Source organism: Pelophylax lessonae (genome assembly GCF_965119305.1).
Source record: "Pelophylax lessonae genome assembly, chromosome: 5".
Classification (NCBI taxonomy): domain Eukaryota; kingdom Metazoa; phylum Chordata; class Amphibia; order Anura; family Ranidae; genus Pelophylax; species Pelophylax lessonae.
This window is the reverse complement of record NC_138772.1, coordinates 527283957-527301066: the sequence shown is the minus strand read 5'-3', so window position 1 is coordinate 527301066 and position 17110 is coordinate 527283957. Positions and strand designations below refer to the sequence as shown.

General features: G+C 44.5%; 1 protein-coding gene across 1 annotated transcript in view; it reads right to left on the bottom strand.

Moving 5' to 3' along the window:
• The window catches only part of EFR3A (EFR3 homolog A), a 284658-nt gene that overhangs the window by 82687 nt on the left and 184861 nt on the right, over positions 1-17110 (bottom strand). The window contains exon 15 of the mRNA XM_082258096.1: positions 9277-9352. Coding sequence (XP_082114222.1) covers positions 9277-9352 — 76 coding nt within the window. The remainder of the gene's footprint in view (positions 1-9276; positions 9353-17110) is intronic.

Sequence of the window (17110 nt, the reverse complement as noted above, 5' to 3'; positions counted from 1 at the left end):
AAATATTTTTTCTAAAAAAATCTTGCCAGGACCAGAGATCCCAGCAAGGAACTTAGGTCCTTACTCCTGACTAGACAGAAAAAAACTGATTCTCTGTAGCAGACAGGAAGAGGATATACCCTCTGGGACTGCCCCTAGGGTGGAGCCAGAACGTTTTTTCTTTATGCCTAGTCCTACTCCTGCGGAGACAACATAACCCAGTTCTTGTGAATCAAGAAGACTACGTCTGTCAATGAGCGACAGAGAAATCAAAATTTTTTAACATTTTAGGCCAATTTGTTTTATGCTACATATTTTTGGTAAAAAAAAAAAAAATCCCAAAAAGCGTATTTTGATAGGTTTGCGCAAAAGTTATTGCGTTTACTAAGGGAAAGATTTTTGTCATTTTTGTTGTTTTTTTTTTGGACGCGTAATGGCGGCGATCTGCGATTTTTTTTGCGGGACTGCGACATTGCGGCGGACAGATCGGACCCTTGACTGACACTTTTGGGGTTACCAGTGACATTACTACGGTAATCAGTGCTATACATATGCACTGTTACTGTAAAATGACACTGGCAGTGAAGGGGGTTAACTTTTGAGAGGGAGGAGTTAAGTGTGTCCCTAGGGGCGTGCTTCTAACTGTGATTGGCTGTGGCTTGAGGTGCAGGAACAGTGATCAACGGTCCTACATAGTAGAACCGTATGATCACTATTACTACACAGGGGAGAATGACAGGCGGCTTGTTTACATTAGCCGCCTGCCTTTCTCCCGCTCTAACGGACGATCGCGTGTGCCCGGCGGACATCAGGTCCGCCGGGCACACGCGCGGGGGGGGTCCGTGACCAAGCGGGAGCGCGCATCCGGCGGCGCGCGCTCGCTCCCCAGAGCCTCACAGGCTAGTGACGTACCCATATGTCACTTTGCCTGTGAGGGGCTGACCGCCGCAGTATATGTACTTGTGGCGGTCGGCAAGTGGTTAAAAGGCTGTCGATATATGCACTCACTGGCCACTTTATTTGGTACACCTTGCTAGTACCGGGTTGGACCCCCTTTTGCCTTCAGAACTGCCTTAATTCTTCTTGGCATAGATTCAATAAGATGTTGGAAACATTCCTCAAGAGATTTTGGTCCATAGTGACATGATAGCATCACACAGTTGCTGCAGATTTGTCGGCTGTACATCCATGATGCGAATTTCCCGTTCCACCACATCTCAATAGGTGCTGAGATGTGGTGACTGTGGAGGCCATTGGAGTACATTGACCTCATTGTCATGGTGAAGAAACCAGTGGTGAGATGATATGAGCTTTGTGACATGGTGCATTATCCTGCTGGAAGGAGCCATCAGAAGATGGGTACACTGTAGTCATAAAGGGATGGACATGGTCACCAACAATACTCAGGTAGGCCGTGGTGTTTAAACAATGCTCAATTAGTACAAAGAGTACCACGAAAAATCCCCCAAACCATTACACCACCAGCCTAAACTGTTGATACAAGGGAGGATGGATCCATGTTTTCATGCGGTTTACACCAAATTCTGACCCCATTATCTGAATGTAGCAGCTAAAATCAGATCAGGCAATGTTTTTTCAATGTTCAATCTTCTATTGTCCAATTTTGGTGAGCCTGTGCGAATTGTAGCCTCAGTTTCTGGTTCTTAGTGTCACGCCTTGGCCGGGATTCGATTTGGTGTCCTGTTGGGTTCTGGGTCATCACCCTTCTGCCTGGGCCACGGGATGATTCCTATTCTAAGCAAGCTTCTCTTATCAGCTATAACCAGTGGCCAGTTGTTGTCAGCTACCTAATCCTACTACCCATAAATACCCTCTTCCACTTCCTACTGGTGCCTTAGTTTAGGTTTCCTTCCTGCTTGTCTACCGTCTATGTACTTTGGCTTGCTGCAGTTGACCTTGCCTTACCTGGACTACTCTTCAGATCACCCCCTTTGGTTTGCATAGACACTGGTTACAGAACACGGCTCGCTCTAGACTTCGCTTCTGATCACCCCTTTGGATTGTATAGACACTGGTTACCGAACACTGCTTACTCTTGTCTTCGCTTCTGATCACCCCTTTGGATTGTATAGACACTGGTTACCGAACATGGCTCGCTCTAGACTACTCTTCTGATCACTCCTTTGGATTGTATAGACACTGGTTACCGAACACGGCTCGCTTTTGACTACTCTTCAGGAACAACCCTTTGGATTGCACTGACTCTGGTTACTGAACACGGCTCTCTGGACCATTCTATTGGACTTCGTTCCCTTGGGGGTCTGGCTCCCAACCCACTCATAACCGTGAGTCCCTTTCTTACTAGTTGTTCCTTGAGTTTCTGGTTGCACTATCATTTGAGGTTCCCGATATTTCAGTTGCAAGACCCTAACTGCTCCTCCACCTGATACCGGGATAACAAGACTACCGGTCAGGAAACTGGAGGAGCGGTCGGCGTCACTGGCAGGCCTAACTCTTAGCAGACAGAAGTGGCACCCAGTGTGGTCTTCTGCTGTTGTAGCCCATCTGCTTTAAGGTTCGAAGTGTTGTGCATTCAGAGATCGTATTCTTGGTTGTAACAAGTGGTTATTTGAGTTACTGTTGCCTTTCTATCTTACATCAGTCTGCCCATTCGCCTCTGACCTCTGACATCAACAAGGCATTTTCCTCCACACAACTGCAGCTCAGTGGACGTATTCTTTTTTTGTTGGACCATGCTCTGTAAACCCGAGAGATGGTTGTGCATGAAAATCCAGATAGTTCAGCAGTTTTTGAAATACTCAGACCAGCCAGTCTGGCACCAACAACCATGCCACGTTCAAAGTCACTTAAATCCCCCGTCTTCCTCATTCTGTTGCTCGGTTTGAACTTCAGCAAGTCATCCTCACCACATCTAGATGCCTAAATGCACTGAGTTGCTGCCATGTGACTGGCTGATTAACATTTTGTGTCACCAAGCAATGGAACAGGTGTACCTAATAAAGTGGCCAGTGAGTGTATTTTTTTTTTTAATAGTGTAACTATATGTAACAATTACAGTATTTAACAGAGGCACAATACCACCTGAGCGGTGATCACTATAGCATAACTGACATAGTGATCATGAACCAACTCTAATTGTTGGTGTGGACAGGAACTGTCATTTAAAGCTAGGAATTAAAGGCAGGAGCTGCACAGGGTGTCAGCTACCACATGTCAAAAGAAAAAAAGGACTCTCAGCATGGGGCATTGTGCAAGAGAAAGTTAACCTAAAGATTGCAGACAGGAAGAGGTTTAACCACTTGCCGACCGCTCACTCGAACTCTACTGCGGCAAAGTGGTTAGTCATCCCCTTGTGGGCGGAGCACGCGCGCCGGCTCGCTCCCGCTGTATTCATTCACAGCGGGAGTCGGGCCAGGGGAGGAGAGGCGGCGATCGCCGCTGCTCTTCCCCGATCGTCAGGGAATCGAGTTTGGAGATCCGCCCGCTTGTGTAAACAAAGCGGGCGGATCTCCTAAGTGACAGACAGTGACAGATTGAAGGGTTCAGCATAGCTGAACCTGCGATCTGTCCCTGTGTCACTCAGTCACCTCCCCCCACACATGTTAGTAAGCACCAGGCATACATCAACCCCTCCCTCTCCAATAAAATTAACCCCTTCCCTGCCAGTGTCATTTTTACAGTAACAATGCATATTTATAGCACTGATTACTCTAGTAATGTCACTGGTACCCCCAAAAGTGTCAAACATGTCAGTCAAGGGTCCGATCTGTCTGCCGCAATGTCGCAGTGCCGCAAAAAAAAAAAAAAAAAATCGCAGATCGCCGCCATTAATCGTTAAAAAAAAAAAACACCAAAAATGACAGAAATCTTTCCCTTAGTTACTAAACGCAATAACTTTTGCGCAAACCAATCAAAATACACTTATTGTGATTTTTTTTACCAAGCATAGGTAGCAGAAAACAAATTGGCCAAAAATGTAAAAAAATTTGATTTTTACATTTTTTGGGGGGGGAATTTCATATAAAAAAATGTGAAAAATATTGTTATTTTTTCAAAATTGTCGCTCTTTTTTTGTTTATAGCGCAAAAAGTAAAAATCGCACAGGTGATCAAATACCACCAAAATAAAGTTCTATTTGTGGGAAAAAAAGGACGTAAATTTTGTTTGGGTACGGCGTCGCATGACCGCGCAATTGTCAGTTAAAGTCGCACAGCGCCGAATCGCAAAAAGTGGCCTGGACGTAAGACAGCAAAATCCTCCGGTGGTAAAGTGGTTAATCAAGACTTAAAATGCACGTGTCATGATTCATCCCTTGAAAGGATAAGTTCACCTCTGGAAAATGTTAGATGTTTAACCCGTTTTCAGGGTGGAACATGTTAAAGCATCTGCACCCCTCACGGCAAACTGACAGCGGATGGGGGATCCTCTCCCTGCACCTGTTGTCACAAATTGAGAACAGCGAGGCTGTGCGGGCTATGCCAATATGGCCATGTCATTCATTTACAGTTTACTGTGAATGGATAAACTACAAGTACTGTCAGGCATTGTGTCTGCCGGCTTGTAGGTCTCAATGAACTACGAGGGTGCTGGTGAGCACTCTGGAAGTTCATTGATTCTTCCTGGTCTCAGGAATCATGAACGATGTACATGCAGACAGCAATCCTGAGAGTCTTCAGGAGCCTGAGATTGCACCCAAAATCTGCTGATCACAAGTGCAATCCTCTGCAGGCGCCTTAGAAAAAAGAAAAAAAAATGCCCCCCCCCCCTTTTTTTTTTTTTACTGCATTTATTTTTGCCTTTATTGCCAATTATAAGGTTTTAGTGGATTTCCAAAGGTAATTTCGTGACATTCTGAGATTTTGAGATTCTGCATTCATCAATATGCAGATTTCTGAAGAAAAAAAAATTAAAAAAAAAACACTAGATAGGATTCCTATCCACAGTTACTGATAGCATGAGCACCTGTGACCTGCAAGATTTATTGCCTCTCTCTTGTAATTATCAAACATTACAAGAGGGGACTGGATAAGTCTACAAGCCAAAACCCTTTAAATATAGATCATGCTTTTATTTGCATATTCATCAACTATAGTGCACAGATGGGACCTCGCACAGATAACCTTCGTACTCTGAATCATTAATCTTCCACTGATAATTGAGAAGGTGAAGTGAAAAGTTTATTGTTACTTGATAAGTGTTTTTTTTTGTAATTAGAATTAAATAAAACGAGGCCTACTCAGCAGAAAAATAATCTTACAACACCACCGAGGTTCCAAGAGAATTGCATAATTTTTGCTTTTGAGTTTAATACTGCTTTAACGATTTGTATTACAAATAGCAATGCTAACATTCAGAGATTCACTGTGTGAGACAAGTAAGTTTTGCCTGATCAGTCAGTGGTCAGTATTCTCCAATCAGTCAGTGTTCCCTCCTGAGGAGGCCGAGTAGTGCAAGGGCAGTGTTTGAAATGGACAACCGGTGGGTCCTGGGCCAGTTTTACAAGGGGGCAAAAGGGACTATTGCCCCAGGGCCCTTCTGACAGAGGAGGCCCCCCTCTATACAAAATTTATAGAAAACAATATACAAAAAATAATATATGAAGTAATAAAAAATAAACAAAATAATATAAAATGTATAATAAAACAGCGTACTCTGTTATTAAATGTATCTATGGAAGTAACACTTTGCCAGCCATCATCTGTAAGAGCCGGTTCACACTACCGCGACCAGAAAGTCGCCCCATGAAGGAGCGACTTTTTAGCGTGACTTTGAAGAGACTTGTTTAGAGACTTGTAAGAGACTTGTGCACTACTTTGAAGAGACTTAAATGATAGGCGACTTTGTCTGTGGGGAATGCCTGGCTAATCTTTTTCTTCTTCCTGGAAAGTCTGATCACAGTCGCTTGAAAATAGATAAGGATCCGACTTAGAGGCAACTCCCATTGAAGTCTATGTGCACAAGTCGGATAGAGGTCGCCTAGAAGTAGTACAGGAATATTAAGACGGCTCTCATTCATTTACACTGAATTTGTGATGACAAGAGACTTGGGGCGACTTGAGGGCACACAAGTCGTGTTCCAAGTCGGAGTAGTGTGAACCGACTCTAAACTCTGCCCGATATATTGTATCTAGGGCTGCAACTAACGATTATTTTCATAATCGATTAGTTGGCCGATTATTTTTTTCGATTAATTGATTAATCGGCTAAAATCATAAAAGAACTCAATAGGCCATTTTTCCCCCCAGCAACACCAATGATGGGGCACTATTCCTCCCATTGATACCAATGATGGGGCACTATTCCTCAGAGAACACCAATGACAGGGCACTATTCTCCCGGGAACACCAATGACGGGGCACTATTCTCCCGGGAACACCAATGACGGGGCGCTATTCCTCCCGGGAACACCAATGATGGGACACTATTCCTCCCGGGAACACCAATGATGGGGCACTATTCCTCCCATTGACACCAATGATGGGGCACTATTCCTCCCATTGACACCAATGATGGGGCACTATTCCTCCCATTGACACCAATGATGGGGCACTATTCCTTCCATTGACACCAATGATGGGGCACTATTCCTCCCATTGACACCAATGATGGGGCACTATTCCTCCCATTGACACCAATGATGGGGCACTATTCCTTCCATTGACACCAATGATGGGGCACTATTCCTCCCATTGACACCAATGATGAGGCACTATTCCTTCCATTGACACCAATGATGGGGCACTATTCCTCCCATTGACACCAATGATGGGGCACTATTCCTCCCATTGACACCAATGATGGGGCACTATTCCTCCCATTGACACCAATGATGGGGCACTATTCCTCCCATTGACACCAATGATGGGGCACTATTCCTTCCATTGACACCAATGATGGGGCACTATTCCTTCCATTGACACCAATGATGGGGCACTATTCCTCCCGGGAACATCAATGATGGGGCACTATTCCTCCCATTGATACCAACGACGGGGCACTATTCCTCCCGGGAACACCAATGATGGGGCATTATTCCTCCCGGGAACACCAATGATGGGACACTATTCCTCCCGGGAACACCAATGATGGGGCACTATTCCTAAGGGAACACCAATGATGGGGCACTATTCCTCCGGGAACACCAATGATGGGGCACTATTCCTCCCGGGAACACCAATGACGGGGCACTATTCCTCCGGGAACACCAATGACGGGGCACTATTCCTCCCGGGAACACCAATGACGGGGCACTATTCCTCCCGGGAACACCAATGACGGGGCACTATTCCTCCCGGGAACACCAATGACGGGGCACTATTCCTCCCGGGAACACCAATGACGGGGCACTATTCCTCCCGGCAACACCAATGACGCCTAAACGCCAAAACCCTAAACAGGAGTTTCTAAAGCTGGAGCTGCTATAAGGACCAATATGCATATATAACCACAGAGGATAGCGCTCACATACAAAAGAAGTACCTTTCAAATATTACAAAGCTACTGAGACCTGATCAAAATAAGAAAAATGGGGATTTGGTCACACTTCTGTATATGACCATATCGTGCTAAAGCCCACCACTGCGTCAAAGTACCCATCAGTGGGTCCTACACTATCCAAAAGATGAAGGATAAATCCCCATTTTTCTCATATTGATCAGGTCTCAGTAGCCTTGTAATACTTGAAAGTTACTCCTTTTGTATGTGTGCGCTATACTCTGTAGTTATTTATGTATATTGGTCTTTATAGCAACACCAGCTTTAGAAACTCAGGTTTAGGGTGTGCACCTCCAGCTCTTTGTCTTTATATATATATATATATATATATATTTTAATGATCGACCAATATCGGTTTTTCGTTGCCAATACCGATATTTTGGTCAATGCATATCGGTATAGGCAGATATTGGCCAATATTTTTGTACGTTTCAAAAAAAAAAAACTTTTTTATTTTGACAGGTACTCTTGTGGAGGGATCTGTGGGTCTAAAAGACCCAAAACCCCTCCTCTGCATTTAAAAGCATTCAAAAATTCAAAACGCCAAGTTTGGCTGTTTCGAATGCTGTCATTTTTTTGAATCTGGCGCCAGACAGTACCATGACATCACTTCCGGGTTTTTGCATGGAGACCCGATCAGAGCCCAATGCAGGCTGGTTGCCCGGGTGTCCCGGTGGGACAGGAGACCCGGGCAAGCCGCGGAAGGCGGCGGGAGGGAGACGTCCTCTCCCGCTCCTTGTAATGTCAGCCGCATCGGTTGTCATTACAAGACCCTATGGACGCCGCTACCGGGGTGATGCCTCTAGCTGCAGGCATCACTCCGACACAGCACTTTCCGAAATATTGGCAATATCGGTAACCTCCAGGGCCGATTCCGATATATCGGGAAAAGTGCATATCGGCCCTCGATATATCGGCTCTGCCGATAATTGGTCGATCCCTAATATATATATATATAAAATGTTTGGGGGTTCTAAGTAATTAGCAAAAGTTACTAGCAAAAAATACTAATTTAAACTTGTAAACAACTGTCAGAAAAGGGCCTGGTCTTTACAATTGGTTAAAAATGTGTGAACATCATTGATAATGTAAATCAACGCTGTATATAAGGGGGCCCCCCAAGGTTAAAATTTGGGTTTAGGTAGGTCAGTGTCCAAGCCATAGCTTGGTAAGCCAGTGCTGCAGGGGCAAGTGTACAAGCAAGAGGATTGTACACCCTTTCTTGGCTGGAACAGACCGAGGCACAAAGCCAGATACCTCATATTTTGAAGAACTTTTCATACCCCCACAGTACCTATAGCTGCAAACCTTTTCATACTGTGTGAAATTAAGCACACTGTACTTTGGAGGATTATACTGCCAATGCAGGACACTTAGCACTTTTTGGATTTGACACTTTTTAGGCAAATATGGTGACGGTGCGCAGCCACACATATCAAATATTTTATAAAAATGTGCTTTCTTTTTAGTGCAGCAGCCCTAGGTAAGTATAAATATTAGGAGCTGCTTAGCACAGAATACTACAGAGAAATAGAGCATTTGGAGTGTTTGTGCTTGTAGAAGAATGAAGAGTGGAAGATAGAGCCTAATCTGCTTTTCAATGGATAAATGTTTCTAGCTCCTGGTCAAGGCTGCCTGCTATTGGATAGAGAGTAGTACATAACAGGGAAACCTAATCAAAGCTTGGCTGGATTGAATTGCCTTCAGTTGATACACTGCTTCCTAAAATAAGACAATTCGCAACACTGCCTGAAGATATACATCAGACTTGTGACAAAAGCAGGTTTTCGGGAGATTTAGACTAAACAGTTTAGGACTTACCTTCTTCGTAAAGCTCACGTCCTGCCTGCTGATTTTGTCCCGTTTTATCTTAATGTCGCCGACATCAGGAATTATTCTGAGAAAAGAAAACACAGCAAAATTTTACCTTCATTATATGTTTGAAAGGGTCTATCTTTGTTGGTAAAAAAAACAAAACAGGATTTTGCACTCACTGTAAAAACCTTCTCTTGGAGTACATTGAGGAGGCACAGGAAGTCTTAAAGCAGAAGTACAGCCAAAGCTTGTTTGGCTGTACTTCTCCTGTGGAACAAAGAAGTGCAGTTTGTACTGCACTCCCGTGACCTGTTTTCAGCAGACAGCAGGCTGAAGCCGCCTGTAAGCTGACGTCACAGAGCCAGTCCAGGCTCGGGCAAGATCGCGTCAATGAAGTCAAGATCTGCCCACATGCCTGGACCAGCACCCAGCTCAGGCTCTTAGCAAGCTGCTGAGAGCCTGAGCCGCCCGCTCCTGTTCTCTCCCCAGCCCAGCACTCCAGTGAGCATGGGGGGGGCAGAGCAGAGAGCTGCTAAGTGACTGTCACCAGCTCTCTGTTCAGGGCGCTGTGAGAACCGAGTGATCACCGGTGTTTGATTGCTCGATTCTCAGTTTTAGAGCCGGTGGGGGACAGATGACGGATGCTGCATCGAACAATGCTGCATCCACCTAGGTAAGTATCAATCTGAAAAGAAAAAAAAATTCCCATACATCCCTTTTAGGTTATACAGGAGAATCGAAGGCTGGCAAAAAAAAAAAAAAGTGTAGGCCAACGCAAACCCCTAATACTACAACAGCATGCCTCCGTTTTGTACCAAAAGCTTGTGTCTATCCAAGAAAAAGGTTTTACAGTTAGTACAGCAATGCTATTTTTTTTTCTCCCACATGGAGGGATACATGAAATATTAAACCTTTAGGGCATTCAAAAGCAGTGTCCAAAAAAAAATAGAGAACTGGAATGTCTGCAGCTCACAGAGCTGCATCAAGGATATGATGCCTAAAATTGGCATTATAAGCTGAAATATTCATTTGGTAGAATGTAGAGAATGTGTGAAAGCCCAGATCTACCATTCACAGATCTAGTAGAGTGTGTTGTGTGTTGGCAGGAAAGAGCAAAACCCAATTCATAGTTACATAGTTAGTCAGGTTGAAAAAAAAGACACAAGTCCATCGGGTTCAACCAAAAAAAACAAAAAACTGTATTGAAAACCCAACCATACAATCCCATATACACAATCCTATACCCATTGTTGATCCAGAGGAAGGTGAAAATAAACCCCAGCAAAGCATGATCCAATTTGCTAAAGCAGGGGAAAAAAATTCCTTCCTGATCCCCCGAGAGGCAATAGGATATTCCCTGGATCAACTTTACCTAAAAAAAGTTTTAATACCTATTTATATTATGTACACCTAGGAAAGAATCCAGGCCTTTTTTAAAGCAATCTACTGAGCTAGCCAGAACCACCTCTGGAGGGAGTCTATTCCACATTTTCACAGCTCTTATGGTGAAGAAACCTTTCTGTATTTGGAGACGAAATCTGTTTTCCTCTAGACGTAAAGAGTGCCCCCTTGTCCTCTGTGATGACCTTAAAGTGAACAACTCAAACCCAATTCTTGAGGCTATAAGCATGAATGAGGGTCCAAGGTAATGGAATGAGACAAAGTATTATCTGCAAATGTAACTAATACAGAGAGCCTCTATAGTAGGAGCACACACACACACACACACACATATATATATATTGGATAGATTGAGGGTAGGTATGCCTGGAGGGAGCCCACTCCTCCCTTAAGGCACAGGGGTGCACTGGACACCTACCACTGGACAATGGCAGCGAAGGTGTCCAGTGCACAGCCCCCCCCCCCAATACCCAACGGTACAAACAACAACTGCCCCAACCTATAACTGGCCATAACAGCAAGAAGCACAGGGAAGGGGGACCTTCACTGCAATTGTGCTATTTTCTGGGTGTCCAGTGTGCCCCTGTGTCTTTTAAGGTGCGGTGGGCTCCCTCCAGGTATACCTGCCCACAATATATCCATTATTATATATATATGCTCCTACTATGGAGGCTTTCAAAATTTATAGAGCTAGCATTGCAGAGAATACTAGGGTGCCTTGTCATGGCCTCTGCAGCTTACACATGCATTTGCAAATGTGTGCAAACTAAACTCGTTTTTAACATGAATTGTTAGACCGGACAATTACGTTTGTTGCAGGATGACTGGTAAGTTGAGCTGGGAATTTTTATTTGTTGTTGTTTTACATGCGTTGCCCTTCCATGTGCTCCTTGCTGTTAAGGCCAGTTATAGGTTGGGGCAGTTGCCATTTGTTTGTATTACTGGAACGAAAAGCTGGAATTCCCATCTGGGGCCCATCCAAGAGGACAAAAAGTTTTGATTTGACAAAGTAAAGTCACAGTCAGAATTAGGTATAAAGTAGCGCTCTGGAAAAGGCTTACAATGGCTTATGGGTTCTTTCTCCATCAGTATGCCAAGTGGCAGTCAAGTATAGCAAATAAACAAAAAATTCTATCTTCACCCAATATTCCTTCCACTTAAATAGCCGGACCACGATTATGTCACTCCCGCACATGCGCATATGCGCACTCCCGAAAATGCAGGTAGAAAGGAAAAGGCTTTGCAGTCTTAGGAGATTATATGATCTAAGACAGTACAGGGAAAAGCAACAGGCTAATCTTTTAGCATGAAAATAGTGCATACGGCTTCAATAAGATTTCCTATATTGTATGTTCCTTTATTGGCTCCAACGGCGAGTCCAAAGGGTGGTGATTAATGGGGAGTACTCGGATTGGGTGGGTGTGGAAAGTGGGGTCCCCCAGGGTTCTGTCCTGGGACCAATCCTGTTCAATTTATTCATAAATGGTCTAGAGGAGGGGATATCCAGCACAATATCGGTATTTGCGGATGATACTAAACTAAACAGGGCAATAACGTCTATGCTGGATGTGGAAACCTTACAAGCGGACATGAACAAAATAATGGGGTGGGTAACTACATAGCAGATGAGGTTTAATGTTGAAAAATATGTATCTTATGTATATCGTAAATATGTATATGTATCTTTTTTAGATCTTTGAACTGTGCCTACTCCTGACGAAGTGAATGTGTGTTCACGAAACGCGTTGAGTTTAATACAGGCAATCAACTACAAATGTTCATCATGTATCTTTATTTCATGACCCTATTACATGTTTTACCATATACCAGAATGGTATACAAGAGGGGAAAGGTGGGGCAGGAGGGGAGAGGTGCGGCAGGAGGGGAGAGGTGCGGCAGTGGGGAGAGGTGCGGCAGGAGGGGAGAGGTGCGGCAGGAGGGGAGAGGTGCGGCAGTAGGGGATAGGTGCGGCAGGAGGGGAGAGGTGCGGCAGTAGGGGATAGGTGCGGCAGGAGGGGAGAGGTGCGGCAGGAGGGGAGGGGTGGGCAGGAGGGGAGGGGTGCGGCAGGAGGGGAGAGGTGGGGCAGGGATTGGCTCACAGACTAGGAACGGACAGGCAGAGAGGAAGGGGGATGAGAGCGGGATGACTGAGGCATGCAAACTGACAACGGTATCATGTAAAACATTTGGGATCATCATCATTTTTGCACATTCCTAGGAGCTCATGCAGATCTTTGAAGTTATGTACCATCTCCTCCAGGCGCCTGCCTTTCCGACGCTCGCTATTGGTTTCATGGAACAGGTTTAAAGGCAGAAAACTGATAAAGCCGCACACCTTGCAACTGCAAAATATGCAAATGACTCTGCAAACAATGAAAGATTATTTCCAGAAATTACATTTTCTCTTCGGGCTCATCACAGATTCATGCTGCACCCAGAGAACAGGCAGTTCTACAGGAAAATCAGCAGTCGGCCTGGTATTAAATATTATCACTTAATTACAGCTATGTTCAGCAATTGCGCTGCATTTTCAATCTTCTGTGATGAAAACTGTCAAAATAATTATAAGCCATCATTTCTATGGCACAATATTTGCAGGAAAAAGCGTTTTCTGCTAAATACAAATACAATTATATACCTAATTAGGCTAACGATGTGGCAGATAAGCTTTCTAAAGCCGCATAAAATAAAAGGGATTTTAAAGGGAACCCATACAAGGGAGCTACAATTGCGGTCCTGTTTGTGAAAATACTAGTTTCCTGGCTTCTGTTCTTGGAGTTTCTGACTTGGAAACAATATGCAGATCAGGTGAGCCAGAGAGAAGTTAGGGCTGCATCAAAGTGGTTGTAAAGCCTTACATATACCCAGTAAAGTGACTGGCCTCAGGTGATGCACAGAGAGGAAACAAATCCTCTTACATAGGTTGTACCTGTTTATCTGCAGACTTCTCTTTCTATAGCTGCTTAAATTACAGAATTGAAACAGCTTGCATAAGCTGTCAGAAAGAAGGGGGCGGGAGCTGCAATACACACTGCAGGGCTCAGTGAGGATAGCGGATTGGAGGGGGGGGGAGGGGAGGAAGAGGAGGAGAAGAGAGGGGAGGAAGAGGAGGAGAGAAAGGAAGGAGAGAGCAGGGGGAGGGGAAGGGAAGGGAGGGGAAGGGAAGGGAGGGAGAGGAGGGGAAGGGAAGGGAGGGAGAGGAGGGGAAGGGGAGGGGAAGGGAGGGGAGAGGAGGGGAAGGGAGGGGAGAGGAGGGGAAGGGAGGGGAAGGGAGGGGAAGGGAGGGGAAGGGAGGGGAGAGGAGGGGAAGGGAGGGGAGAGGAGGGGAAGGGAGGGGAGAGGAGGGGAAGGGAAGGGAGGGGAGGGGAAGGGAAGGGAGGGGAAAGGAGGGCAGTACAATCCTCACATGTTGTCACAGCATGAGGAAAGCAGAGCCGGTAGCCGCCAAGTGTGAAAGGAGACATCCAAAACCATGTGTTAAGTGAGCGCTATAAGGCCTCAGCCGCTAGCCCAAAAAGGAAAATACATAACCTTCTAAACAAAAAATACAAAAATTGTGTGCAGCGCTAAAACAATATAAATAGCAGCAATAAACACTAAGTGCTGTGCTAGTGAACTAAATAAACAGTCCAAAGGTGCATAAAAAGTCCATAATCCCAAATTTGTAATAAAGTGTCCGTCATGTATATAAAGTGTCAGAACACTCACCAGATGTAATATTAAATATTGCAGTAGGAATGAAAATGCTCAGATAGTGTAGTATTTTATTTTAAAAGTATTAAAAATACATGTACATGTTTAAAACAAACGATTGGCCAAAACTCACATAAAAAAGACAGCCATTCCTAGAACAGGGATACGGCGGTCTGACGCCAACGTGTAGGCCCCTCCTGACGCGTTTCGTGTACCAACACGTTTTCAAAGGGATCCGCCTTTACATGTATTTTTAATACTTTTTAAATAAAAGACTACACTATATGAGCATTTCTGCCTCCGCTTGGTGAGAATTTATACAGCATACCCAGGGCACGGCGACCCAAGGGGTGGTCCCACAGACCAGCCCGGCTCTCTAGCCCTCTTTTGGATTGTTGTACAGGTTAATTTATATGCGATTTCTGGTGAGTGCATCCATATGGTGAAGGAGGAGCACCTTTTCAAGATTATTATTCACTTGTGATGTATCTATTTGTAGTGCAATATTTAATATTACATTTGGTGAGTGTTCTGACACTCTATATCAGGATTTCTCAACCAGGGTTCCTCCTGAGGTTGCTAGGAGTTCCTTGAGCAATGGGCAATTTCTGCCTTTCCGATATGTTCCCAATGACACCATAGTTCCTTTTAGCTATCTGTAAGGGGGTAATTCTTCCCAATGATGACAAGAGTAAGGAGCATTCTTCCCACTGACTGTCACACTAATGTAGGGTGGCACAGTGGTGTAGTGGTTAGCACTTTCACCTACCAGCAAGAGGGTCGCTGGTTAGAATCTCAACCACGACACTACCTGCCTGGAGTTTGCATGTTCTCCCTGTGCCTGCGTGGGTTTCCTCCGGGTACTCAGGTTTCCTTCCACACTTCAAAGATATGCTGGTAGGTTAATTGGATCCTGTATAAAAAAAATTGGCCCTACTGTGTATGTATGTGAGTTAGGGACCCTAGATTGTAAGCTCCTTGAGGGCAGGGACTGATGTGAATTTACAAAGTATATCTAAAGCGCTGCGTAACATTGACAGCGCTATATAAGTACCTTAAATAAATAAAAAAATAAAAATAATGTGTCATGGGTTGTAGATTTTTAATTATTAGCAGGGGTTCCCCGAGACCAGAAATTTATTTCAAGGGTTGCTCTGTTGAAAAGGTTGAGAAAGGCTGCTCTATATATACACGACAGTCACTTTATTACAAATTTTGGACTTTTTTTTTTTTTTTGCACCTTTGGACTGTTTATTTAGTTCACAAGCACAGCACTTAGGCCCTGTTCACACCAAAGCTTTTTTCAGCCCATAAAACGCTCATCTGTGAAAATCCAAAATGCCCAACAATCAAAATCCCTATTCATTTCAATGGCCCCTGTTCACATCTGAGCGTTTTGTCCCCTGAAGCAAAACGCCTGTAGCTCAAAAAGGTACAGGAGCTTCTTTTTGGGCTGATCAAGAGCTGTTCTGGTCCCATAGGAATGCATTAAAACACCGTTATCGGCGTTTCCCGGGCGTTTTTCAAACACACAGGTGGTCTCCACCCATTTTAACATACCCATTTTTTTTACATAAATCAAAATGCCTGCAAAAAACGCCCCAAAAAACACTCATAAAATGCCCAACAAACGCCGGAGAAACGCCCAAAAAACGCCTACAAAAACACATGAAAACGATATGCTCAGGTGTGAATGCAGCCTAATGCACACGTTAAGATAATCGGACGACTTATCGTTCGCATTTTGTTGCATGTTACTAACATCGAATGCAACAATGCGTACAAACCGTATGATTTTTGTCGTACGATTCGGGAAAAACTTCCTGGTTGCGTAGCTATGTATCAGATGGTGCAAAACAAAAACAATGGCAGCCAGGCCTTGTCCGTGCTATTTTAGTTTTTTCTGATCATGAGCGGTCTTTGTCGAACGATTTTTAGCGGACGCATAGTGTACTGATGAAACAATTGTCGTTCGCGGGGCTATCGTACGACAGAAGTTTTCCTGTTTGTCCCTTCGGATTTTGTTGGACCAACTGTCGTGATCGGCTGTCGAAAGCTGTGTACTAACGATCAGATTATCGTGCGATCAGGTCGAAAGCGAGTTTTATCATCCGATTATCTGAACGTGTGTATGGGGCATAAGTGTTTATTGATATTATTTATATTGTTTTAGCGCTTGATCATCAGTGCCCGCCCCATCATTTGCAAAATTGGGTAACAGAAACTCAAAAAAACTGAATTTTTGTAAAATCTTACCGTAAAATTCCTCTGAGTCCTCCGACAGTCGCCGCCTCTTCATAATCTTCACCAATGGGGTAATTGACCTTTGCTCCGCAGGAGTAGCTAGGCAACAAGATTTGTTAATATCAAAGCTTTTAGCATATCACACCCCTAGGGGGTGGTCCCCTCAGTCAATACCTCCCTGCTTCCAGCATTCTCAACTCAGTTTCAGTAGCATAGCAGTAGAGTACATAAACAAACCCCAAAAGAGGGGTGGGGGCGGCGACTGTCGGAGGACTCAGAGAAAGGAATTTTACGGTAAGATTTTACAAAAATTCCGTTTTCTCTTACGTCCTCCGACAGTCGCCGCCTCTTCATAATCTTCACCAATGGGGACGTCCCAGAGCAGTGTAGACATGAGGGGTGGGAAAAAAACGCAGCCGCGCATAAAGCAACGCAGTACCCACATCAGAGAAAGGAACCTTACCAAAGTAAGAGAACCAACCTGGCAACAGGAAAACATGCT